The sequence below is a fragment of the Mytilus galloprovincialis genome, chromosome 13, assembly GCF_965363235.1.
Source record: "Mytilus galloprovincialis chromosome 13, xbMytGall1.hap1.1, whole genome shotgun sequence".
Classification (NCBI taxonomy): domain Eukaryota; kingdom Metazoa; phylum Mollusca; class Bivalvia; order Mytilida; family Mytilidae; genus Mytilus; species Mytilus galloprovincialis.
In genome coordinates, this window is record NC_134850.1 from 30,501,134 (window position 1) to 30,528,132 (window position 26,999).

The 26,999-nt window shown below is 32.3% G+C and overlaps 1 protein-coding gene across 1 annotated transcript in view; it reads right to left on the reverse strand.

The window, feature by feature from the left end:
- Positions 1–340: 340 nt before the first annotated feature.
- LOC143057234 (complement C3-like) overlaps positions 341–26,999 on the reverse strand; it is a 57,421-nt gene continuing 30,762 nt past the window's right edge. The window contains exons 25-39 of the mRNA XM_076230504.1: positions 26,614–26,770; positions 25,266–25,340; positions 23,252–23,441; positions 22,390–22,601; positions 17,777–17,938; positions 16,321–16,493; positions 14,969–15,340; positions 14,424–14,511; positions 12,675–12,743; positions 11,645–11,747; positions 11,090–11,179; positions 10,122–10,214; positions 8,668–8,751; positions 6,511–6,658; positions 341–625 (exon numbers count right to left, since the gene is read on the reverse strand). Coding sequence (XP_076086619.1) covers positions 481–625; positions 6,511–6,658; positions 8,668–8,751; positions 10,122–10,214; positions 11,090–11,179; positions 11,645–11,747; positions 12,675–12,743; positions 14,424–14,511; positions 14,969–15,340; positions 16,321–16,493; positions 17,777–17,938; positions 22,390–22,601; positions 23,252–23,441; positions 25,266–25,340; positions 26,614–26,770 — 2,161 coding nt within the window. The 3' untranslated portion in view covers positions 341–480. The remainder of the gene's footprint in view (positions 626–6,510; positions 6,659–8,667; positions 8,752–10,121; positions 10,215–11,089; positions 11,180–11,644; positions 11,748–12,674; positions 12,744–14,423; positions 14,512–14,968; positions 15,341–16,320; positions 16,494–17,776; positions 17,939–22,389; positions 22,602–23,251; positions 23,442–25,265; positions 25,341–26,613; positions 26,771–26,999) is intronic.

A 26,999-nucleotide genomic window follows, 5' to 3' on the forward strand; every position in this document is an offset into this window, starting at 1 on the left:
CAGTGTAAAAATTCCCACAATTTTCAAATTCAGTGTTTATTTAAACAATGCACAGTTCCATTACATACAAATGAAAATCTGCAGTAGTTGGGCATGTTTACAGGTACATTTTGATATGATTGGAAGTATCTTATGGATTCAGATTTCTCTTTGTGCTTAAAGCATCTTGACATTGACTTCAGTTTGACTTTAGTTTCTACTTTTAAACTGATGAAATAATGGTTCATGCATACCAGCACCATTTGGATCTTGAAAACAAGATTATCCCCTCAAGATGTTTTTACCTATTCTGAATTTACCTTCATCACTTACATGGATCAATTATGCAAAATAATGAAAAAACAGTGATACATTTATTAACAACAGAAATCTCAACAATAAAATACAGTGTTTTACGAAAAGTTATAATATCAAAACATCAACAATGTAAATTAGAACTTTGGCACAAAAGTTCTTCGTAAAATGTATAGAAATCACAAATCAGCATCCATTTGTTCTAATATGTGTCTCCATCCTTGTGAAGAAACGTTTCCAGTAACTTAAGTGGGCTACAGCTTCTGGATTATACATCTCCCTAGTATAATCTTTCATGATGATAGAATCACCCTGGAGGTAATAACGATACCTGTAATACACCATAAAAAAGGAGTATTGAACTATTCTCAATATTAAGACAGTTCAATAAAATGTAATTGTTTCAATGAGGAGGTTCAAAAAGTTATATTTATATATCTGCCCAGTATTTCACAAAGGCTAATAAAGTAATTGAAATGAAATTTCTAATTAAAAAATTCCACAATATTTTTCTATGTTGACTCCTCTACCCTGATGGAAACCAGTTTTGCAAACTATTTGGTATTGAAACCAACACTGCATAGATTTTTATTTTATTGTGTGACTTTGTGTGTAAAAAGAATATTTGCTAAAACTCCTTATTCCTTTAGCAATTCATGTTTGATAAATGGGGAATTTGTCCAAGGGACAGAGATGATGCATATCATATAAAGCTATCAAGGGACATAAATGAAGAAAGGTAAAAGTGACGCTATCAAAATTTGTACTTGATGAACTGTGTTTTAGGGTAAAAAATATTGTGTAGTTTCATAATATTTGGTTGAGGCAAACTTAAGTAAGAGAACAAAACAAAAAATGCAGTAATTTTTCCATTTGTAAAGGGGAATAAATCCAGAACAGTAAAAGTGACACAACCAAAATTTAAACTTGATATGTATTTTGTGGTAATAAGAATTGTGTATAAGTTTCATAATATTCAGTTGAGGCAAACTTAAGTAAGAGAACACAAACAAACAAGAGTGCACACGCTGAAATGTCTTGCCTTCTATACTAATCATTGATATTATGTTGATAGTCCTAGGTATAAAGCTAAGCTTTATTACAACTGTCACATAAACTAATCATTAACCAAGATAACTAAACAAAGACCAATGAACCTTGAAAATGAGGTCAATGTCAGATGAACCATGCCAGGCAGACATGTACAGCTAACAATGCTTCTATACAACATATATAGTTGACCGGCATTACTTATAGTTTAAGACCAAACACAAAAACTTAACACTGTGCAATAAACTGTGAAAATGAGGTCAGGGTCAAATAAAACCTGTGCGACTGACATAAAGATCATAAAATATTTCCATACACCAAATATAGTTGACCTATGGCATATAGTATTAGATAAAAAGACCAAAACTCAAAAACTTAACTTTGACCACTGAACCTAAAAATGAGGTCAAGGTCACATGACATCTGCCCGCTAGACATGTTTACCTTACAATCATTCCATAAAACAAATATAGTAGACCTATTGCATATAGTATAAGAAAAACAGACCAAAATACAAAAATTTAACTAAAACCACTGAACCATGAAAATGAGGTCAGGGTCAGATGACACCTGCCAGTTGGACATGTACACCTTACAGTCCTTCCATACACCGAATATACTAGCCCTATTGCTTATAGTATCTGAGATATGGACTTGACCACCAAAACTTAACCTTGTTCACTGATCCATGAAATGAGGTCGAGGTCAAGTGAAAACTGTCCGACAGACATGAGGACCTTGCAAGGTACGCACATATCAAATATAGTTATCCTATTACTTATAATAAGAGAGAATTCAAAATTACAAAAAATTCAAACTTTTTTTTCAAGTGGTCACTGAACCATGAAAATGAGGTCAAGGACATTGGACATGTGACTGACGGAAACTTCGTAACATGAAGCATCTATATACAAAGTATGAAGCATCCAGGTCTTCCACCTTCTAAAATATAAAGCTTTTAAGAAGTGAGCTAACGCCGCCGCCGCCGCCGCCGCCCCCGCCGCTGGATCACTATCCCTATGTCGAGCTTTCTGCAACAAAAGTTGCAGGCTCGACAAAAATGCAGCAATTCTTCCATTAGTATAGAGGAATATAACTCCAGAACAGTAAAAGTGACTAAACCAAAATTCCAACTTGATCTGTGTTTTGTGGTAATAAGCATTTTGTATAATTTTCATAACATTAAAGTTGAGACACACTAAAGTAAGGGAAAGGAAACCAACTTTCGGACATACGTACGCACAGAAAGACAAGGGTAAAACATAATGCCCCCTATGCTAAAAGTTGCCAGAATTTTTATAGAATAGAAAATAATTTCAAATAAATAAATAGCAGAGAAAAATGGGGCAAACAAAACTAAAGAAAGAGCAATGGGGTGCTACATAATAAAGAAAGAGCAATGGGGTGCTACATAATAAAGAAAGAGCAATGGGGGTGCTACATAATAAAGAATAAGGAGTACTGAGCAAGAAAAAGTGAAGAGAAAACAAATCTTAATATTAAAAGAGAATGTGTCTCAGGGCCACAGATGCCACCACTTGTAAATATGCATGAGCCAATGTACTAATTATTAGATCTTTTTCTCTTTTTTTTTTAAGTTAAAGACATATAATTTCTTTTTGTCAATTTCCTCATACAGATGCAAGATTCATATAGTTAAGAAGAACTGTGTATATGTTTCAGAACATTTGTTTCAGTAAACTACAGATTTAACAACTTTTCCATTTATCAAGGGGTATAACTTAAATAAAATTGAGAAAGGAAATGGGGAATGTGTCAAAGCGACAACAACCCGACCATAGAGCAGACAACAGCCGAAGGCCACCAATTGGTCTTCAATGTAGCGAGAAACTCCTGCACCCAGAGGCGGTCTACAGCTGGCCCCTTAAAAAATATGTATAATAGTACAGTGATAATGGATGTCATACTAAACTCCGAATTATACACAAAAACTAAAATTAAAAATCATACAAGACTAACAAAGGCCAGAGGCTTCTGACTTGGGACAGGCACAAAATTGTGGCGGGGTTAAACATGTTTATGAGATCTCAACCCTTCCCCTATACCTCTAGCCAATGTAGGAAAGTAAACGCATAATAATATGCACTTCAAGAGAAGTCTGAGTCTGATGTCAGAGGATGTAACAAAAGAAAATAAATAAAATGACAATAATACATAAATAACAACAGACTACTAGCAGTTAACTGACATGCCAGCTCCAGACCTCAATTAAACTGATTGAAAGATTATGTCTTCATCATATGAATATCAGGCACAATTCCTCCCGTTAGGGGTTTAGTATCATACTATCATAAAATATATGAGAAGAACATAACCCGTGTCATGCCAACAACTGTTTTTAAAAAAAGATACATGTGTTTAGTTCCGACGCAAAGACCCTATAAGTGAATCAATATTCAAGCCAAAATATGCAATCTTTAATGACCTGACAACAGTATCGTAACTATATCCCTTCTTAATAAGTCTGTTTAAAGTTTTTGTAAGCTTTTGAGGAGAATACTGACATTTTGTTGCTTTGAATATTACCATAAAAGATTGGATGTGAAATACCTGAACGTATAAGATGTCTGCATGTTGAGTTATATTTACGAATTATTTCCATATACCGATTATAAAATTTAGTAAATGTTTTGACTAGTTTGTGATATCGAATACCCTGGTGTAATAATTTTTCAGTAATACATAAATTTCTCTCGCTAAAATCTAAAACGTTGTTACATACACGAGCAAATCGTACAAGTTGAGATATATAAACACCATAAGATGGTGACAAGGGAACGTCACCATCTAAACTAGAGGCTCTAAAGAGCCTGTGTCGCTCACCTTGGTCTATGTGAATATTAAACAATGGACACAGATGGATTCATGACAAAATTGTGTTTTGGTGATGGTGATGTGTTTGTAGATCTTACTTTACTAAACATTCTTGCTGCTTACAATTATCTCTATCTATAACAGTACTTTCTGTGGAAAATGTTATTGAAAATCTTCAAATTTTAAGAAAATTGTTAAAAATTGACTATGAAGGGCAATAACTCCTTAGGGGGTCAATTGACTATTTTGGTCATACTGACTTATTTTTAGTTCTCACTTTGCTGTGTATTATTGCTGTTTACAGTTTATCTCTATCTATAATAATATTCAAGATAATAACAAAAAAACAGCAAAATTTCCTCAAAATTACCAATTCAAGTGCAGCAACCTAACAACCGATTATCCAATTCATCTGAAAATTCCAGGGCAGATAGATCGTGACCTGATCAACAATTTTACTTCCTGTCAGATTTGCTCTTAATGCTTTGGTTTTTGAGTTATAAGCCAAAAACTGCATTTTACCCCATGTTCTATTTTTAGCCATTGCGGCCATCTTGGTTAGTTGGGCGAGTCATCGGACACATTTTTAAACTAGATACCCCAATGATGATTATGGCCAAGTTTGGTTAAATTTGGCCCAGTAGTTTCAGAGGAGAAGATTTTTCTAAAAGATTGCTAAGATTTACGAAAAATGGTTTAAAATTGACTATTAAGAACAATAACTCTTAAAGTGGTCAACTGACCATTTTGGTCATGTTGACTTATTTGTAGATCTATATCGCTGAACATTATTGCTGTTTACAGTTTATCTCTATCTATAATAATATTCAAGATAATAACCAAAAACAGCAAAGTTTCCTTAAAATTACCATTTCAGGGGCAGCAACCCAACAACGAAATGTCCGATTCATCTGAAAATTTCAGGGCAGATAGATCTTGACCTGATGAACAATATTACACCTTTAAGTTTTGCTCTAAATGCTTTGGTTTTTGAGTTATAAGACAAAAACTGCATTTTACCCCTATGTTCTATTTTTAGCCATGGCGGCCATCTTGGTTGGTTGGGCGGGACACCGGACACATTTTTTAAACTAGATACCCCAATGATGATTGTGGCCAAGTTTGGTTAAATTTGGCCCAGTAGTTTCAGAGGAGAAGATTTTTGTAAAAGTTAACGCAGGACGACGACGGACGCCGGATGCCAAGTGATGAGAAAAGCTCACTTGGCCTTTCGGCCAGGTGAGCTAAAAAGGATAATTAACGATAGGAAATGAAAAATCATCTCTTTTATCATAAATTTTTGTATCAAGCTTCCCGTTAAGGATATAGATATCAAGATCGAGGAAAGGGGGGCAGTAGTCATTGTTAGTATTAGCTTTATTTAAAGTAAGTTCAACAGTATAAATTTCTCTAGTATACATACTGAAGTCGTCATTATTGAGAGCCAAATATCTAAAAGTATTGTTAAATTTTTGTATCAAATGTTGTTTCGATGGGTCTTTGCTAACTTTAGTTATAAATTGTAACTCATAACAATACAAAAACAGGTCCGCAATAAGTGGTGCACAGTTAGTCCTCATTGGAATTCCAATAACTTGACGATATACGGAATCTCCAAAGCGAGCAAAAATGTTATCAAGTAAAAATTCAAGCACATATATAGTATCAAAGCATGTCCAATTGACATAGTTCTTATGTTTATTGCTACTAAAATATGACCTAAAAGAGTTTAAACATATGTACTCTCATTCTGACTTTTTAAATGCCCAGTTAATTAGGGATGTAAATTTTTTCTTAATAAGAATATGAGGCAATAGGTATATAGGGTAGAAAAATCAAAACTTTGAACAGATTCAAAATCACCAATATATGCATGCAATTTATCAAGTACTTCTAACAAGTTTTTGACACTCCAAAAGTAATTAATTCCACTATTTTCAAAGGCCTTATTTGAACAATTTATAATTAGGTTTTTGATTTTTTTTTGTACCAAGTGAACTAGTAAGTAGAATAGACAATTTAGTAGTGGAACAATGGCTTGAAGATGAAATAAAACTATATTTTTAAGGTTTTTTGTGTAGCTTCGGAAGCCAGTACATGTATGGTAAGAGTGATGCCACCTAATTTCAAACTTGATCTGTCTTTTGCGGTAATGAACATTGTGTAGATATTTCATAACATTTGGTTGAGGCAAAAATAAGTTAGAGAACAGTAACAATTTCAGAATGTATGGATGTAGATGGACCAGGGTAAAACTTAATGCACCCTCAGCTACGAAAGGGGAATAAAAAATGCTGAAATGAAGAACTCATCAAGGTCCTCCTTTCTTACCTTTCTGTTCCCGATTCTTCAATATAGTGGTATCCACCATTACCATATATGATGTAGTAATGTCCACTTTCTAATAGCTCTATAGTACATCTTAGGTTTATCCAGAAGTCTACCTCACTGTCTACTGTTAAATCTGATCGGTCTGGAACTATATATTACAAAAAGTCCAATAAGATGCATGAACTTGGTTTATTCAGATGTTTGAGGTTCTTCATGCATTTTACAATTGTAACAAATATCATTTTTTAACCTTGACATAAATCTGTTCTGCCTAGAACTATAGTGTGGGTCATCGTAAATTCCCCTTTTTCTATTTTTAGATACTATATATAACTATAGTTGTCCGGTCACTTTTTCGCGGAGATCGTTTATCTCGTGCTTGAACTCAATGTCCAGACTTGCATATTTAAACCTCGTCAGGGCAGTATTTCTTTTGATTGGGGAAAACTTTTGTACTGGTAAGTTGTACTTTAAAATTTCATTTTATTTTGTATTTTGATGTTTGACTTAAATATTTATTTCTTCTCATTTGATATATTTCTTTTCGGTCTTGTAGTCAAACAGTTCTAAAATATTAAATTACGTTTCTGTTCCAGAATAAATAGAGGGAATTGTACACTAGCTAGAGATTTTATGATTTCGGGTTTATAAAGAGATGGAGTTCATTTTGATAGCGATATTTAAACAGATGGCTATTCCGAGGGGTATTTTGGAGTAACGGTCGTCAATCTACGGAATTGGTCGTGCCTTACTCTGACATAGAATTTTGTATTATCGCATGTTTTGGTTTTGGATCTTGAACTGGTCAATGATATTGAAAAACATTTTCAGACATTGCTCTGGTTGGATTGAAAATTAAACAGGTATAGAGAAATGCGATGTTTTTTTTACTGGATCGATTTTTGTTCCCTAGTCATAGAATAATGAGGTTCATGATGTAGTCTAACAAAGTCGGTGGGAACCAGTGGGTATATTTTTTTTTGTCTCGGAAGGTTGACATCACAACTTGATTGATTGGATAATATTTTAGTTAAAGACGACTAGTGTACAGCTCTCAATATTTTAAGAAAACGGGCACCTCAAAATTCTAGTATCATATTATTTTATTCCATTAGATAGCACTAAGGCCAAACGCTTCTTTGAATTGGTAAACTTGTAATGGGTATTTTTCACCGCATCGTTTGTTCAAAAAATGGGGAAGTTCGACAATGTATTGAAATTCTGAATTGATATTTTCACATGGAGATACCGCGATATTTATGTATTTATATTGTCTTTGTCTATTAAATATGAAACTGTTTTATGAATTTTGGTCATTTGTTATATGAGCAAATACATTGCTTGGCAAATCGTCATCACTGTCATATTTTAGGTTTCATATACCTGTCACTTATTGGATTTATTGTTTCGTTGTATTGTCAGTATGCTGTCAGAAGTCCTGGAGCTAAATCAGCTGAACGCTTTAATCTCATAGTACAAGTAGAAATCAAGCTTTTCACAGATCAAAACTAGTGTTTGTTAAACTGCTATATATCCAACCAAATAATTCCTGTAATTCGTGTGGTTCAAATTTCTAGAATTTTCATATTTTTGTCAGCCAGTCAGAGCAAAATATTTTGTCAAAACTTGTGAAAATTAAAAGAGCCAAATCCATTTTAGTCAAAGATTGGGTACACCCTTTTATCTGTTTTGCATAGAACTACATATTGCAAGGTTTTGTCAAGATGTGTGAGGTTCATTTACATTTTACAGTTCTAACAACAATCATTTGTTAACCTTTACCTGAAGTTTGTTTTTGGCCTGAAAATGATGGAAATTCAACTTTGACATAAATATTTAGTGAAATCTGTCTTATACAACCTTTTCACAACTTGTTTTTTTTTGTTCAATTTATATAAGTGTGTAGATCATTGTTTAGTCAACACTGAGGTTGTGAGGTTGAAACCTGCACATATGACATATAATGGAATGTTTTAAGCATATTTTAGACTATAAAATGTTTCAATTGTTATGTGAATATATCCTTTAGTCTTTAGTTTGACCTCTTCAGACATTTAAACCACACCTCCAGCAATCAAGGCAGGCAAGCTACTAAAATGACCACCAATAAGATTTAATTCAAAAGAATTATAATTTCTAATAAATATTTGTTCTTACCTGTATTTATGACTGATTGAATAACAGTTGAAATAACAATGTGATTTCCAGCAATCCTTGCTCCACTCACTTTTATCCTTAGCACTGTAATTATAAATTCAATATGTATAAAATGGGTTAAAGATACAAAAAGCCAGATTGCAATACTTGTATGTTTTAAGTTTTACCCCAGAGAAATATCATAAATATTAACTTAGATATTGTGGTCAAAAGATTTCTGCATAAATTTCATATGTTGACACATTGGTGAGTCCATTCAAGTACCAAATAAAAATTTACATGAAAGTTCCTGATCATTCAGACAAACCCAATGGTTTAGTATTTAGTTGGTTAGTTGCATGTGTCTGATATTTGCAGTTTTAAAGTATAGTTGAACATTTACAATAATCTGTGCCTTTTTACAACAAAACATTCAAAAAAGGTCTTTTGTACTTCATTGTTTTAAAGTCATCCTGTATTGTAACAATGTGATTTTGATTTTTTATTACGTCGTCTTAACAATTGAAAATTCAAGTTTCAGTGAAAAATAAGGCCGCCATTACACCCACTCTTTGTACAGAAAGTAAGCACACATCTTCAAAATATAAACAAACATCTTGTGTTAGAAAGATCCTTATTTAAAATTTTGGAGTACTACATTTCACAAAAACTGTAAGGTACCATTTTCATCCCTTTGATAAGCTTTTTATTTTGTCTGTCTGCCCATCTACATACAGGAAATTTACCCTATTGTGAGGTAGAAACAAATCTATGCAAACTGGACAAATATGCATTAGTAATTATTATTGTCATCTATGTTTAAAAATCATAAATGCTTATCTGGCAATTTTTCAAATAATCTATCTTTCAAAAAAGAGTTATTACCATAAGACCTTTTGCAATCAGTAACATTTATATAACTCAGTGGAATATGTTTACATAAACCATGCATACTTATCTTATAAAAATCTATTGAAAACTTGTGAGGGTGAGAGTAGGTAAATGCCACAATTTATACCATATAATCATAACCCTGACAAGTCATGTGATACAATGCTGATGAATCATTGACCTTTAACCTACATTATTGATATCCCTTACAAGTCATACCATACATGGCTAAAGAATTGACCTTCAACCTTTAACCTACCATAATCATATCCATGGCAAGTCATGTCATATACTGCTGAGGAATTGACCTTTAACCTTTAACTTACCATAAACATTCCCCGATAAGACATGTCATACAATGCCGAAGCTTTAACCTTTAATCTGCCATTAAAATAACCATGACAAGTCATACCATAAATGTCTAAAGAATTGACCTTTAACCTTTAATTAACCATAATCATGTCCATGACAATTCATGTCATACACTGCTGTAGAATTGACCTTTATATTAGCTTACCATAATCAAAACCTTTACAAGTCATATCATACATGGCTAAAGAATTGACCGTTAACCTTGAACTTACCATAATCATACCCATGACAAGTCATGTCATATACTGCTGAGGCATCTATCAATGAACCTTTTAGTTTGTTGTCCCAAATTTCTGCACATTCACCTATAACATAAGATGTATGTCACATTAGTACTTTTTTTAAATATTAAAACTGTTATCCATGATTTTCAGAACAGCATGAAGAGAGACCAATTTCATTTTTTTCTATCTGTTTAAAATATTTCTTAATATATTTATGGAAAAATTATGTATGCTGATCTCATAAATGTATCTAAGACATAATTGTAAAACTCATAGTTTTTGAAAAGATTCAAGTCTAACAAATCAGTTTTTATTTCTACATATATTATGTAAACCACATAAAACAAGAGCCAAATATGTGTTGCCTATCAAATATTTCACACAGAAGGCATGTAAATTAACTTTGGTCATTTTTAAGAAGTTTAAAAGAAGCTATGTCAATCATATTTCAAATCATAAGTTTAACATTTGCACATGTAATCCCTATAACATTATTCTCTTTTTGTTTATTTTCTAATATTTATTCTGAAAATTTTTCAAATTTTACCCACTGAATATTAGGTTTTACTTACATTTGTTCAATACAGTCATACAAAAGACTTTTGACATTGGATTATATTATTTTTCGACAGGTTACCTTATCTGTGGTTATACATCCTGGTACTCGTTCTCATAAGAGCAACCAAAATAAGATTTAATCAAACATGAAATTTGTGCACTTTGTGGGTAAAGCTTACAGTTTTTCCATTATTTTATTGTAAAATGAAAGCATCAGACAGTTGATTTCCTCAAAAAAATGTTCTGATTAAAAGCTTTATTCACTTATTTGTGCTGCTCTTGGTTGACCGAGTACCAGGCTGTCCAAGCAGAGAGAAGGTTACCTGTCAAAAAAGTATAAACTCAAAGTCAAACATTGGTAATATGAAAATTGTATATTCTGCACAATTTTAATTTACCTTCAACACAATGACAATTCTCTTTACTACAGAAAACATCTAATTCTGCCACTTCATACTGCAGACTATAAAACTTCACACATCTCTCATCTGAAAATATATATCCCATCAAACCTTTATGCTACCATAATATCATAATAGCGTAGTAAGTTTTATATTGACAGAATTTTTTTTTTATAAACTGTCTATAATAATGCTATTACATTTATTAAATAACAATGTTTGTTTTATATAACATGATGAATGAAATATGGTTTTTTATTTAGATGTAAATTATAATTTACTAAATAGTTTTCTTGTTTGAATTATTTTACATTTGTCATATCTTGGCCTTTTATAGCTGACTATGCGGTATGGTCTTTGCTCATTGATGAATACGGTGACCTATAGTTGTTAGTTTCTGTGTCATGTGGTCTCTTGTGGAGAGTTGTCTCATTGGCAATCATACCACATCTTCGTTTTTATAAGTAAAAATACATAAAGAAAGTTTTGCTTTTACAATATAGTGTTCAGGTATTTTTTCTGACTATGGCATAATTTCTATGATTGAGTTACCTTTCTTTGAATAGTCATAAACTTCCACTTTTGCTGACTGAAGATTTTCTACCTCAAAGTCCATTATCATACGTAACTTGAAACAGATTTCTTCCTGTGGTATCTATTTCAAAGAAATAAGCAATATCTGAGGAAATGTATGAGGGTGGTAATGGGAGTACCTTCATGACGAATAATGGAAAAAAATTCTTGCCAGATGACATTAACAGTAATTTTTGGTGATTAAAATGTACACTTTCTTTTAGACGATAAAAAAATTCGACTGATTTTGACGAATCAAATTAAAATTTTCCCAAAAATGACGGTAAAGATAATTATTTTAGACCATTGACGATTCATAATAAGGATATTTTGAAGAATTACCGTAAAGTTATAACCAATTTGACGCTAACGGTAGCTACAAATGACGGTTTGACACCTGACGGTAAAGGGCAATACTACCCTCAGGTATTCAAAGGCATTTGATATTGAAAAAGTTGAGAGGTCAGCATATTGTCTTCAACAATTAACAAATCTCAAACTGACTATATTAAATTCACTAATGTTTATAAACTCAAAGAGCCATTAAGAGCTTGTCATTACATATTTGTATAGACATTTGTTAATTGTTGCAGGCCATTTTAGCTGATCATGACCTCTAAACTTTTTTCAATGTCATTGGGTTTATCTCATTTATTTTTCCCCATCTACATCTGTTTTAATTTAGGAATATGACAGTTGCTAAACTTTCCTTCTAATGGTTCAAATAGTCTAATTTTTGAATATTTTTTTTTTATGTTTTATGGACTTATCCCTATTTTACATTACCTTGAGAGTTTGTAATTCTTTTTTTTTATACTTTTTTTTTAATTTATGGTAATAACAAGTAAATTAAGTGGTCAAACAAGGTATTCACTTAGCAGACAAAAATACCACATCCTTTATTTGTTGCAGAGGTAATAAGGTCAATATATGCAAATGTAACCTGAAACTGTACTTATTCCAAAACCAAGGACAATAGTTCTGTCATAAAATAATCAACATTTCCAACCTTTTGTAAGTAAAATGTAATAGCTCTCTTAGACACATCATAGCTGTCAATGAAATCTTCTTCTGTCACCTGTAAAAAGAAAAATGAATGAGTTTTATCATGGGTTTTTTTTATTGTAGGATTACTTGGCTGTTATTATAGTGATTATTTGATTATCTAGACCAAAAAAATTATGATTATTTGTTTTTTTGATAATCTAGGACTGTATTTTTGATTATTTGATTATCTTGTGTAAAAAATAAATAATGACTATGTGAATATATTGGCAAAAAAATTTGATTATTCGAATACTTGGACGCCCCCAAGAAAGGCCTCTTGAGTGTGTTCTGACAATATCATGAAAAAGACATGGACAAATATTTTTTGTTTTGATGCTGATCATGACTCATTAAAATTTACCAGACGATAGTCATAAACTTTGATAAGGTTTTTACAATTTATATATTAGGAAGGATATTTTTTTATAATTCAAAACTTAAGTGACGACATTATTAAGAAAATACTCAAAATATTCACATTTCTAGAATTTTCAGGAAAAAAGGATCAAAATAAATTCCCAATAACTGTTTTTTTTTTCCCTTTTTGTCTTCAACAACAATTTTATACTGTAAAATTATGAATATGATTAATTGACTGTTGCTTGCTTAAGGTCCAGTGGCAAATATTTAATGCATATTCAAGAAGACAATTTTGATTGATTAATTTTTGTGAAATTACACTGTAAGGCACCTTATCTAAAAATATTTTGATGCAATTTTGAAAAATGCAACGACTTACCAAACAAAACCAAAATAAGTAATTGTTTTTTTTACTGTCAAATAATACTGTTCAGATAGCATACTCTATAAAATTATCCCATATTTTCCTTTATTTCATTTCTGCCAAATTCAGAAGGAAAATTGCATGAAACAAGAATGTGTCCATAGTACACGGATGCCCCACTCGCACTATCATTTTCTATGTTCAGTGGACCGTGAAATTGGGGTCAAACTTATAATTTGGAATTATAATTACAAAGATCATATCATAGGGAACATGTGTACTAAGTTTCAAGTTTATGTAACTTTAACTTTATCAAAAACTACCTTGACCAAAAACTTTAACCTGAACTTTGCACTATCATTTTCTATGTTCAGTGGACCATGAAATTGGGGTCAAAACTATAATTTGGCATTAAAATTAGAAAGATCATATCATGGGGAACATGTGTACTAAGTTTCAAGTTGATTGGACTTCAACTTCTTCAAAAACTACCTTGACCAAAACTTTAACCTGAAGCGAACGGACGCACAGACGGACGGACGAACGAACGGAGGCACAGACCAGAAAACATAATGCCCCTCTTCTATCGTAGGTGGGGCATAAAAATCTTTTCATTGGATACTATATATGGTTAACTTTACACTTCTCAATTCAACAACCCAAGAAAGAACACATTCAATAAAAGATAACAACAAACAAGTAAAAGATAACAACAAACAAGATATTGGGTTGAACAGTCTGACCTGGTGTTATCACAAAGTCTTGTTTAAGAGGCACAATATACTGGAAAAAAAATTATTTTCACAGATACTTTGATCCCCATTTAGACCTATCAAAATGCATGACAGGCAATTTTATTTTGCAATCTTCTTATTTTCTAGATGTATGAGGGAAGATGAATGTTTCACTTATTTGCCTCAATCAACTTATAATATTTGCATTACTATTTTCCAAAATTAATTTACAGTATATAAATGTAAGATATACCTTTTTCAGGTCCTCTTCTTCAACAACATATCCTGTAGGTAGTCCAACATCTATCACTGGCATGTCTAAAATTTCATTTCCCATGTACCTAGAATATCATATCCATTCTAAATATAATTTCAAACAAGAATAGATCTACCCGGTATATATAGGACACCATGCCTGCTCACACCAACACATTTCCAAGTTGAGTGCAGTGGCAGATCCAGGGGGTAGGGACATTCAATACATTTGAATGGGGACATATAGTTGGAACCCCCTTTATTCTGGGTTAGGAACCCCCTTTTTATAAATGGCTTGGTCCTCCCCTGGAGTGAGCTATGTAATTAAAATCAAAATTCAAATTTATTTATATTTTTAAAAGTCCACTTCAAAATGATCATCTGCACAAAGATCAAATTGATGCGACTTGATGTTTACCTCACAATTCCTTTGATTCATATTTAGAAAAATCTATTAGTATTTTTTTACCTTTTGTAGTTAACCATGATAAGCCAAAAATAAATTCAATATTTATTATAATTCTACAGTAAATTGTAACTTACGAAACACAAATTTCCATACACTTCTGTTGCCTACTGGCCCCACGGCGACGGGCAGACCTGCCGGTTCTTCTCCTGTTGCTCCTCCTACCACTAATTCTCCGTCTGCCACTCCGCCCTCTGCCACGTTGCCCTCTGCCACTTCTTTCTCTTGATGTTTCTATATCTACTTCCCCAGACAAATCAACATTTAATAAATCAGGCCCACTAGGACCTGAGGGTGGTCGTGGCCCTTGGACACGATCAGGAGGTGGGTTCACATTCTGGTTAGAGAAACCAATTCTTGGGTCAGGATCTGGGACATTGTATCTGTCTAGTACCACATCATAATCAATAACATCCTCACATTTACCACAAACATCGCACTGTTGGTCTCTGAAATGTAACTCTTGAGAATTAAAAATTGCAGGACAACATTTTCAGACAAAATAGGCTGTAATTTTTCATGTTACATAATAACTGTAAATTTAGAAATGATTGCAAGGTTTTTATTCATGCGAAAATGCAACAAGGTTATAATCCCAATATTAAAACTCGCATTGTGAAATTTTCTATTTGAAAAAAACAGGATTTTCCTCAATATCTCAAAAATTAAAATCCCATTTTAATCTAAAATGACAGCACTTAATAAATGCATGCAAATTTTTCTGAATTTACAGTTTTTTTTTTTATTTTATGGGGAGAGCTGTGTGTGCCCCATCTGAATCTGAGCCTGAAACCTATATCTAAAGCCCACATTAACCAGAAACCTGACTACACTGAACTTTTGTATTAAGTTATAAGATATACAAAAAATATATTTGGGTAGTTTAAATTCTGTAAATACCCCTGTTTAATATAAACAAAATCTAAAACGCCAAAGAGTTTTGCTTTAGACAGGTTTTATTGATTTATTCACAGCTGAATTCAAACAAAATTGTATTCTTGAGAAACATATTCCATCAAAAGTACTATGCTTAAGGGTAAATATCATATACTGGTTAATGGAAATTTTCAAGCAAGTATGTTTTTTTCTTCATGATATCTCCTCCTCTTTACCCTTATATGCTAATCTCACAAAACAAATTTAACCCTGCCCCATTTCTGTGACTGTCCTAAGTCAGGAGCCTCTGGTCTTTGTTAGTCTTATATTTTTTTTAAATTGTACTTCATTGACATTTATTTGTTTTGGAATCTAATCTGATGTCCATTTTCAAAAAACTAGCACACATTTTTGTTTAGGGGCCAAATGAAGCCCGCCTGTGTTGAAGACCAATTGGTGGCCTTCGGCTGCTATTTTGCTCTATAGTCTAGTTGTTGCCTCTTTGACACATTCCCCATTTCCATTCTCAATTCAAATGAAAATTTTCACCTACCTCTGCGATTGTTTTTCCTGTAGTATGTCTACATCAATATCATCAATTTCTATATTGATGTCAAATTTACACCCAGTTCTCTCGGTGTCATTGACATTGTAACGGAATTCTACCTCCATACGAGCCACACCTCTTCCTTGTGTTGTTACATGTAACTTTCCAGTAGCAGGGATCTGTATTGTGACAAAAAATAATGGTATTATATTAGTCTCGTATGAATTTTAATTTTAGTTTGTTTTATATATTTTTTTGAGTTTAGTATGACGTCTATTTTCACTGAACTAGTACACATTTTTGTTTAGGTGCACCTGAAGCAAGTCTCCTGGTGGGGGATTTTCTCGCTGTATTATAGACCCATTGGTGGCCTTCAGCTGTTTTCTGCTCTTTGGTCAGGTTGTTGTCTCATTGACACATTCCCAATTTCCATTCTCAATTTTCTGAGTATTCAAACTAGTGGATGTCAATTCTGTGAATTCATTATTATTCAAGACATGAATACCATTTTTGGTAGATTTCATGGTGAGAGGTAAACCACGAAAAAAATTCCGACAAAGGACAAATATCCAGGAAGTTCAAATTTTTCAATAAACCATAAAAAAATAAATGAAACCACAGTACACATTGCAGCTTTGAATTTTCATAGCTCATATGCAGATCTTAAATATTGTAACTTGGTATTACCCTTCTGTAAAATGATTGTAAAACCCTACTTTCAAACTCTTTATGACATGAATACAAACTGCTATATCTAAGAACTTATTTATGTAAGCACTTGACATAAAATAGTAATGACTTAACACATAAATAAAAATAAACAAATTATTTATTTTCTGCTATTAAATGATAAATCTTTTAGTCTTATATTTATGTTCCTGAAAAAAGGAAGTGTTCCCAAAATGGTCTATTCCTTGTTGGTTGTGACTATATATCTATACATCATACAAAGATTCCTCAACCATATATTTATGTTCTTTTCAATAGAGTTGTTGTCTTAATTATGCACTCCTTGTGGTAACTGTCTACTAACATCATGTACAGATTTTTTAACCGTATGTTTATTTTCCCTTAAGTGGAAGTGTTCCCAAAATAATGTGTTCCATGTGACTGTATATATTCATCATGCATACTGGGTAGATTTAATTGCCAACCATTTCAGTTAATGGAGGTGTATCCTAAATTGTGTGTTTTCTGTGGTTACTGTAAACTTTATATCATGCACAGATTTCTTACCATAAATATGTGTTCCTTTTAATTAAAGTGTACCGGTACCCCAAATGGTGTGTTCCTTATAATGATCAATCAAGGTGTTCCCTTGCTGTAACTGTATACTTACATCATAAACATATTTCTCAACCATATATAGATATATGTTCCTTTTAATTGAAGTGTTCACCTAATAGTGTGTTCCTTATAAGGATCAATTGAGGTGTTCCCTTGCGGTAACTTGTATACTTACATCATGAACAGATTTCTCAACCATAGACTCACGTTCCTGCAGATTGAGGTGTTCCCTAAATGTACTATTATGTCCTGAAGTAATAGTACACCTCATGTTCACATCTTCTGCATATGTTCTGACATTATACATGGACAGGGCCTGTAGTCCTACTATAGTATCCTGTAAATATGAAATGACATTATACATGGACAGGGCCTGTAGTCCTAGTTATAGTATCCTGCAAATATGAAATGACATTATACATGGACAGGGCCTGTAGTCCTACTATAGTATCCTGTAAATATGAAATGACATTATACATGGACAGGGCCTGTAGTCCTACTATAGTATCCTGCAAATGTGAAATGACATTATACATGGACAGGGCCTGTAGTCCTACTATGGTATCCTGTAAATATTAAATGACATTATACATGGACAGGGCCTGTAGTCCTACTATAGTATCCTGTAAATATGAAATGACATTATACATGGACAAGGCCGGTAGTCCTACTATGGTATCCTGCAAATATGACATAGTATTTTCACCTGAAAAAAATCTTTAAATCTTTCCGAACAATACATTGTGTTATTTTGTAATTGTGCAAGATGGTAAAGAATTATGTACGTTAAAGGACAAAAAAAGTTACCTAAACAGATATTGTATTTTCACCTGCATCAAATTTTTCTTTATTAAATGCATTAAAATGCTCATATAGTGGAAGATATTAGCAAGCAAAATCGAGGGAATTGTGCAAATGATGATACAAGCATGAAAATTACCACATTTTGAAGCATCATTATTATATACTTTTTAAGAAATTACTGCTGGCCATTCAAAAAATTTGTTTTTTCAAGATGGCCACGGCCATTTTCTAAAATGGCTGTTTTCTTCAGTTTGAAAATACCGATTTTTCTGGAAAACTTTTCTATGAACTTCTTTTAGTGAAACACAATTATCAGGTTTGGCTGCTACCTTCCTTGCATCACATATATATTTATCAAAAATGAATGTTTAATATATCCAGTACTTGCGCATGCGCGAAAATGTTACAAAATTCTTTCAAAAACATTGAACTATTTACTATATATTTAGTGCTTTTGGATTTCTAATGATATTATGAATTGGTTTAATGATATTTTTCAAGGTTATGATACACATGTGTTTAACACTTTTGCGCATGTGCAAACTATTTATAGACATCAAGAGCGATTTGTATGCATTACCAGGCAATTGTCAGGTATTCGATGGATAGCCGAAAATGTGGTGAATCCCAGAGAAACATCAATTGTAACTTCAGATCAGCCACTTTTTGAAATGCCTAAGCAAATTCACTGGGAATGGCCTGATTTTTACGGAAAAGATAAGTTTATCATCATGTTTGGATTGCACATTGAAATGACTTGTTATAAAACTTTGGGTGATATATTGTGTAATAGAGGATGCACCTGTTGTCTTTCTGAAGCCAATATTGCAACACAGAGAACGGCAGATTCTTTTTATGTCTGTTCCAATGTACCTAGGACTAGACAGGCGCATCAGATAACTGCATGTATTTTGCTAGAATTGTTAATTTCGGATTATGAAGCTAAACTCAGAATATATAATTATGTCATGTTTCTATGACGTTCAATGATTTAAAAGACTGGTGTATAGAGTCGACATCTCGACCACAGTTTCATTCCTGGCGTTCAATTATAAATTAAGAACGTCTTCTGATTTTGGTATTATGCTCATTTCATGATTGAGATTACGTACTTTACAAACAGTCCATATAAAGCATGATAGCGTATTGTTTTAGGTGTTGATTGGGTAAATTATGCTCGATCTTTACCGTTCTATCTCCAAGATATGACTTCCCTTCCCGAACATCACACACAGGTGGCAATGTAATTTGAAAATAATAATTTCACTGTACGTAAGACCAGCAAATTTCTTTCTTATAACACAATATTGATCAGACACAAAAACAGAATAATGCAATTGTGAAGGGCTATGTTGGTGCCATAGGATTAACCAAAGATCCCATTTAGACAAATGAATGGTAGCTGGACCAGGAGTCAGTAGACTAGAAGATGAAGTTGAAAGATCTTGTGGTTTGGGTCATTCGATAACAGATGAACGACCTAATGAAGACTCTACGTAAACACAAAAAGATGTTTTTAAACAGCTTTAAAGGCTTTGTAAAGTGATGAACGAGTTTGGGAATTCATTTCTAGAACAGACGTCAGATTTGTAAAAAATATACTCCATTTAGGAAATTGTTGAACAGGTAAGATATGTAAATAACCTCAAAGATATTGGTTCAAACAATACGAAGATCTTTTGAAGCAAATGTAAAACGAAGGAGAACCTGCTTTTTATAACCTAATAAAAAATAACAACTTCTTATTCTGGCCACAAAAATAAACTGGAAACGTCTTTGTCAAAAACAAAGCTTGAGAACCTTAAAAGTGTTTGCTATATCTTTTCTAGACTTTTCATTTCTTGTCACATTAGACAGTTTACTTGGAATATTTTTTTATCCATAAAAAACAAACTTCTCCTCCGTCTTTTTCTCAGGATGTTTCTTGAAATAGTGGTATTAAATCGCTGCAAATGGGTTTACTTGAAACATTCTGCGATTTGCTGATCCAAATTCGGTCGCATTTATCGTTGGTGGGGCAGCAATGGTTAATGCCAGGTTACAAAGTTGGGCAACAATATTTGATGATTATGCAAATGATGTTATACTTCCTGACATAAAATCTTGCATCGATAAGTATTCAAGAGTAGACATTGTATTTGATGTTCACTAAATGAATAATTTAAAGGCTGTGACAAGACAAAGGCAAGGTTTTTGTGCCAGATGGAAAGGTGTTGGTTCTGGTAGAACACCAAGGGTTTGGAGTAGTTTTCTCTGTGAAGATGACAATGAAACGAAATTGTTCAAGTTTCTTGCTGACGAAATTGCTTCTTAAGAGACTAATAAAAATGAGTATGTTACTCATGGTGAAAATATTCTTTGCAATTTCAATAAGGATAATTCCTATCTACCCCTTGTAATCATGAAGAAGCAGATATACGAATGTTTGTCCATGTTCGGCATGATTATAAAAAATGTTGTTAAATGTAATTTAAGGTAGTACTGGCACAGATGTTATAGTATCAAAAATCGCAGCAATCGCAAAACTAGGTAGAACACATTGTGGATAGGTTATGGAAGGAATAAAGACTTTTGTTGGCTTCCTGTACGTGACATATCAAATGCGTTTGGTCCTTGTGTAGCTGCTCTTTCTTTCGTCCATGCATTCAGTGGATGTGACACTTTGTCGAATTGTCGTGGGAAAGGGAAGAGGTCAGCTTGGCTAATAATGGAAGGTTTTTCAGATATAAAGGATGCTTTTTTTTGGCTTAAGTATGAAGCGAGGCACGATGTGAATTGTTTGCCAGGAAGCAGCGGCACTGTGACGCAATTCCGCCTACAAGAGGTTCTTTTCCAGAGCACACCAAAAGAGAAGTAAATCAAGGAGGAGTTGTGTGGGCTCAGCCTGATTCATGTATTCGACAGGTACATGTACCAAGTCATGAACACTGGGGTTGGATGAAAGAGTAACTGCGGTGGCAAAAATCCAGCTGTGTTGGTAACTGTAAATGGTACCGTTCTGGCTTTCCTTGTACGGGTTGTTGTAAAGGCAACTGTCAGATAATTATAAGATAAACAACCTGTCTTCCTAACCAAACTAGGCATTTTAACATAACCAAAAGTCGTATCCAAGTTGATGGAAATTATAAAAATATTTTCTACGTATTTGCCTCCATTTTGGAACCGGAAATCAAAATTTTTTTCATTTATGTGTTGTTTTGTCGTACTTAGGAACTGTTTTTGATGTTTTATCATAACTTACATTGGATTATACCTATGAAACATCTTTCAAGGGTTAACATCCCTTGTGACGTTGCTTGAAAGTATAAAAATTGAAATTTTTGACTTTTTTGTCGGCATTTTGAAACCGGAAGTCATCTTTAATTTCATTAATGTAGTATTGTCTGGTCGGAACTGTCATTTACTTTTGATCAAATCTAACATTGGATTTTACATATAACACACCTTTCAAAGGATTAACGAATTACTGCCAATTTGTAATGACGCCATTTCCAAAATATGTGGTGGCCATCTTGAAAAATTGATTTTTTTTTCTGGCCAGCAGCGGATTTTTTATAAGTATCATTTAGTCAACTTTTATACCAAATTTCATGCTTGTATCACGATTTGCACCATTATGTCCATAATATCTCCCACTAATATGAATTTTTATTAACTTGTAATATGTGCAGACTCAATAGTATTGACAGGAGTGTTCCAAAGAGGTCATTGATAGCATTTCCATATGAATAAAAGAGATTATAGGTTCAAGTCAATAATACAGCAATCCAACAAAAGTTTATCAACACAGATCACCATAAAGCCCTTAAACATGCAAAATTCATAAAGCAGTATGGCAAGCTTGTAACTGTTCTAGATCTAATAAAATAGTAAAAGATATCAATGGAAAAGAAGGAAGATAATATCTATTCAAATAATTGTCATGAGTTTTCATTCCTGTCCATTATTAAAGTTAATTGTAAAAAGGCACTATTTTTAACCAACCTGTGTTGATACAAATGCTCCAGAAGCTTGCTGTTGTTCAACCAACCATTCAACAATGTTATGGCTGTATGTAATCTTATCTAGTTCCAGATGAGCGAGCAGAGCATATGCTGTTGTTTCTATGGATACTGCTGAGGGGTTCTTTCTATACCAATAAGGAATATCTGTCTGGTTGCGATGATCATGAAATTCTATTGGCCAATATCGGTAACCTAATAAAAATATTTTAAAGCGAAGAAAAATATTAAGTATAATTTGATTAATTATATAATCAGAAATTTAGTTTTCCCAAACCCAAGAAATTTACAATAATTGCTAATATCCCACAAATAATAAGAAATTCACAGTAAATTTTTTAAAAAATCTATCAGTGATTCTTTTATACAAATAGACTCTTTTTTACAGGCATCAGTAGTTATAAAGAAATATTAGCCTCAATGCTAACTGTAAAATTCATCAAAAGAAGACTTCTTACAATGCTGATCAAAAGAACAAAAACAAATTCCATCTTGTATCTTTTTGGCACCCAAAGTTCTCATAAGTACACTGTTATAAGGATCATATCATTTAAGGTGTATACATAACACTACAGGGAGATAACTCTGTAAATATCAGCTGAACATTTTATTCACATTCTATTGTTAAGGAAATATTAATCATCTCAATGAACAAAATAAGTGTTTGTCAAACTGCTATATCCTATAAAATTTATCTAATAATGTGTGGTTCCAAGTTTTAAGAAAACATTTTGTCAAAGTGTCAAAGCTAATATTTTGTTTAAATTTTATGAAAATTTATGAAAATTTAAAACAAGCTAAATTAATTTGAGTTAGGGTGTTGTTTCTACCTTGAGTTTATTTACCTTTGTTCCTCTCATCAGGGAAATTTACAAACTTTGAATATCTCTGTAGTTTTCTATTTATCCTGTGCTTCCTATTACTATTAGCTAAAGCCAAAGCATATGCTGCTATTGACAGGGAATATGGGTGGTGGGTACTTATAAACTGTCTTTCTAGAAAACCTACTGCTTTTCTGATGTTTTCACTGGTTCCCTGAAACAAAACTAGGACATGAGTAAATAGAAACAATCTGAAAATAAAAATACCTTAAAAAAGCTAAATAATTTAAGGTAGCACAATACAAAGATTTTTCATCCCCAATCAGACATCAGAGTTTAAACTGATGTTATTCCTCTCATCTTTCTTTAAATTTAATAAATGAGTTACCAAAAGAAGAAGAAAGATTAATCTTTCAAATTGTGATAATTTCATTATGACATAATTATTATATAATTATTTGTTATGTAATAAGTTGCCATATTGTGATGTCCATACTTGGATGAATTTAGCTTCTTTGTTATTCATAGCATCCCAAAATATTTTATAGATTCTTGCACAACACAGTTTGACCTCTAAAACTGTGTCTCAGATTTTTCCTATTGTATTTCATTCTCTCGTAAATCTTCAATGAAGTTTGCAACATCAATTCGTAAGAGACACTAAATTCAATTGGGTATAAAATTTGTTCTATTGATGTTTTTGGAAATCTGAGACACAGTTTTGGAGGTCAAGCTGTGTTGTACAAGAAACTGTCAAATATTTTGGGATGCTATGAAGAACAAAGACGCTAAATTCATTCAAGTGTGGGCATCACAATATAGCAACTAATTTCATAATAACTAATTATGTAATAATTATGTCATAATGAAATTATCACAATTTGAAAGATTAATCTTTCTTTTTTCTTTTGGTACCTCATTTATAAAATATAAAGAAGGATGAAATGAATTACATCAGTTTAAAATTGTTTGATTGGGAGCGAAAAAATCTTTGTATTGTGCTACCTTAACAGATTCATTAAAGAAGCATGGTTTTTAAACAGATGGGGGAAAACCCTCACAAAAACTCTGGAAGTTCAGAAACCAATAAAATGTCATTATCAAAAATGCTAACTGAGAGAAAAATCTAAAAACCAGTCAACTATCTCAGTGGTTGTCTTTTATTATACTCAAAATGTTTGGGTTTTTAGTGTGAATTAGATAAATTGGATCGATATCTGATGGAGGATCTTGGTAAGAACTCTCTGTGAAATTCATTTACTTTTTTTTACATTTTGAACATTGAGTTTATATCAACACCCATCTATTGTTGAAGACTCCATGTCAACCTCTCAATGTCTTTTGGTATTTGTGTTGGACAGTTGCTGTCTTGTTGAAATACATAACTTCCCCTTTAAAGAACAGTTTCAGCAACCTTTAGTTTTCTTTGGTGAAAATGGTCTATTTACTTACCTAACTAGCCTAAATTGTCATGCCTATCCTAACACATTTTACAAAAGTCTTTTTGGTAAAGGACAGATTTTTCTAGTTTTAAGCAACCTTAAAGTGAAACATTTTCCTACATAATCTAATTTTGTAAAACCCAATTCTAAAATAACTTATTTTATAAAACCTTGCTAAATTTATTTTTTTTTGCCAGAAGGCAGGATTTATAGTTTATTTTTTAAACTTTCACCACTTTAAATATAGGACTCAGCAGACCTAATGGTCTCAAGCAATTTGTGCGTCCTTTTTCAAGCTATTCTAAGTTTTTTGATGTCCTTTACTTTTAAAGTTGTATCACCATATGTGGATCACCTCATTGCTTTCTTACTTAGTTTGTATAAACTTTTTCTCAAGCATTGTAGTTAAGATTAATATCCAATCAAATTAGGAATATAATGTTTACAGGTTTAATTGGCAAGATTGATTGCAGATGTCAATCTACGTTTCAAGGTTTGAGCAACCATTCATACAAACAAAGCTAGAAAGCTAACCAAAGTCTTATTCTGCATGCATTAGGAAATTAGCTGTAACAGAACACATTTCTTTGGCTCACCTGTAGTCTACAATCACATTCCAACAGAGATATCAATACAAAAGCTGTTAGGGATGTCTCTCCATTTATACCACCCTGAAAATATAAAAAAAGGTCAAAAATCAAACTGTTACCAATTTTCAAACAAATTTTTGTTTAATGTAAACTTTCATAAATTCTGAATGTGTGCCATCAAATTTAGAGTCTTAATTCATCTCTCACAGCCACACAGACACCCCATTTTGGTGAGGGGTTTATTGCAGGTTAGAAAAAGACTAGGGAGTGACCATGTTTCTATACCCTAATCACCAGTGGTAAGGTGGTACATAATACTAAAGGGAGATAACTCGGTAAAACAGATAAATGTTGGAATTAAGTTCTATTGTTAAGGCAATATTGAGCTTTTCATTGATCAAAACTAGAGTATTTCATTCTGCTAATTATCCAATGAATTTGTTTTCTGATAAAGTGTGTGGTTCAAGTTTTTTTAATTTTTTATATGTTTGTCCAAGGGTCAAAGTAAATATTTTGTGAAAATTAAATGAGCAAAATTAATCAAATTCAATGTGTTTGGTACCAACTTAAAAATATTCAATCAACGGCCTTTCCTACACAGTAAGAATGTATTATTTCATTTTAGTTGCCAAAGTAATTATTCAAAAGGTGTTCTGCAATGTCATATTAAAATTCATACATAATAGACATCTCAGATGTCCTCTATGTTAATAATATAATAACTAATCGAAAAATACAAATAGAGATACATATTCAAAGATTGACAGAACAACACATTAATTCACAAACACTTAGCGGATGAGTTAATTATCAGTGTTGTTCGGTCATGAGTAGAATATTTTTCGATATTTGAATTCTTTTTATTACATTGGCGAATAGTTTATAACCCACGCTTATTTCACATATGAAATCATCTGTTTTTATTTCACTGGGAAATTAATGTAATTCATTGCAACCAATGTAATAATATAATTTTTACAGATATTTTCATAACAAATAAAAGAACTGCCCAACTAAGCATGCACATGTATAACAAATTTCTAATCTTCAGAAATATTTATTTATTTTTTTGGGAAAACTCAATCTATATAAGAAACTGTAATTTCCAAAAGTATTGCTTGCATAACTATTGCAATTGTTTGACGTTTGGCACAAATGCGAATTTTATTATCCTGATTACAAAAAATACAGCCTATGTATAATTCTACCATTATTAGAATGGAAATTTTTTTTTTTTTTTTTTTTTTTTTTTTTTTTTTACACTTATCTCGTCATAATAATAATAACATTGCAAAATTTACAGAATTAACACTAAAGAAAACTTTGATATCTTATTTCAAAAGAAACAACATACCATAATTTCTTTGTGATATACTGGAGATGTTTCGGTAAATGATCCATTTTCGTTTTGTTTTGTAAATAGCCATTGCATCCCGGTACAGATAATATTCTGGTCTATATCAATGTAAGTCTTAGCTTGACAAAACACTTTTATGACAAAAGCTGTTAACCTGCAAAATAATAACAATGTGATGATTGTTGCATCTTAATTTATATACAGTGAAACCTGGTTAAACCGAAAACCTGTATAAACCAAACATATTCTTATCATATCAAATTGCATGCGTTGTAAACCTGATAAAACCAAACATCAGCCAAAACCTAACAAAATCATAAGTCCCAAACAGGTTCAGTTTATACAGGTTTTACTGTATAAGCAGAAATCTACATTTTTCCTAA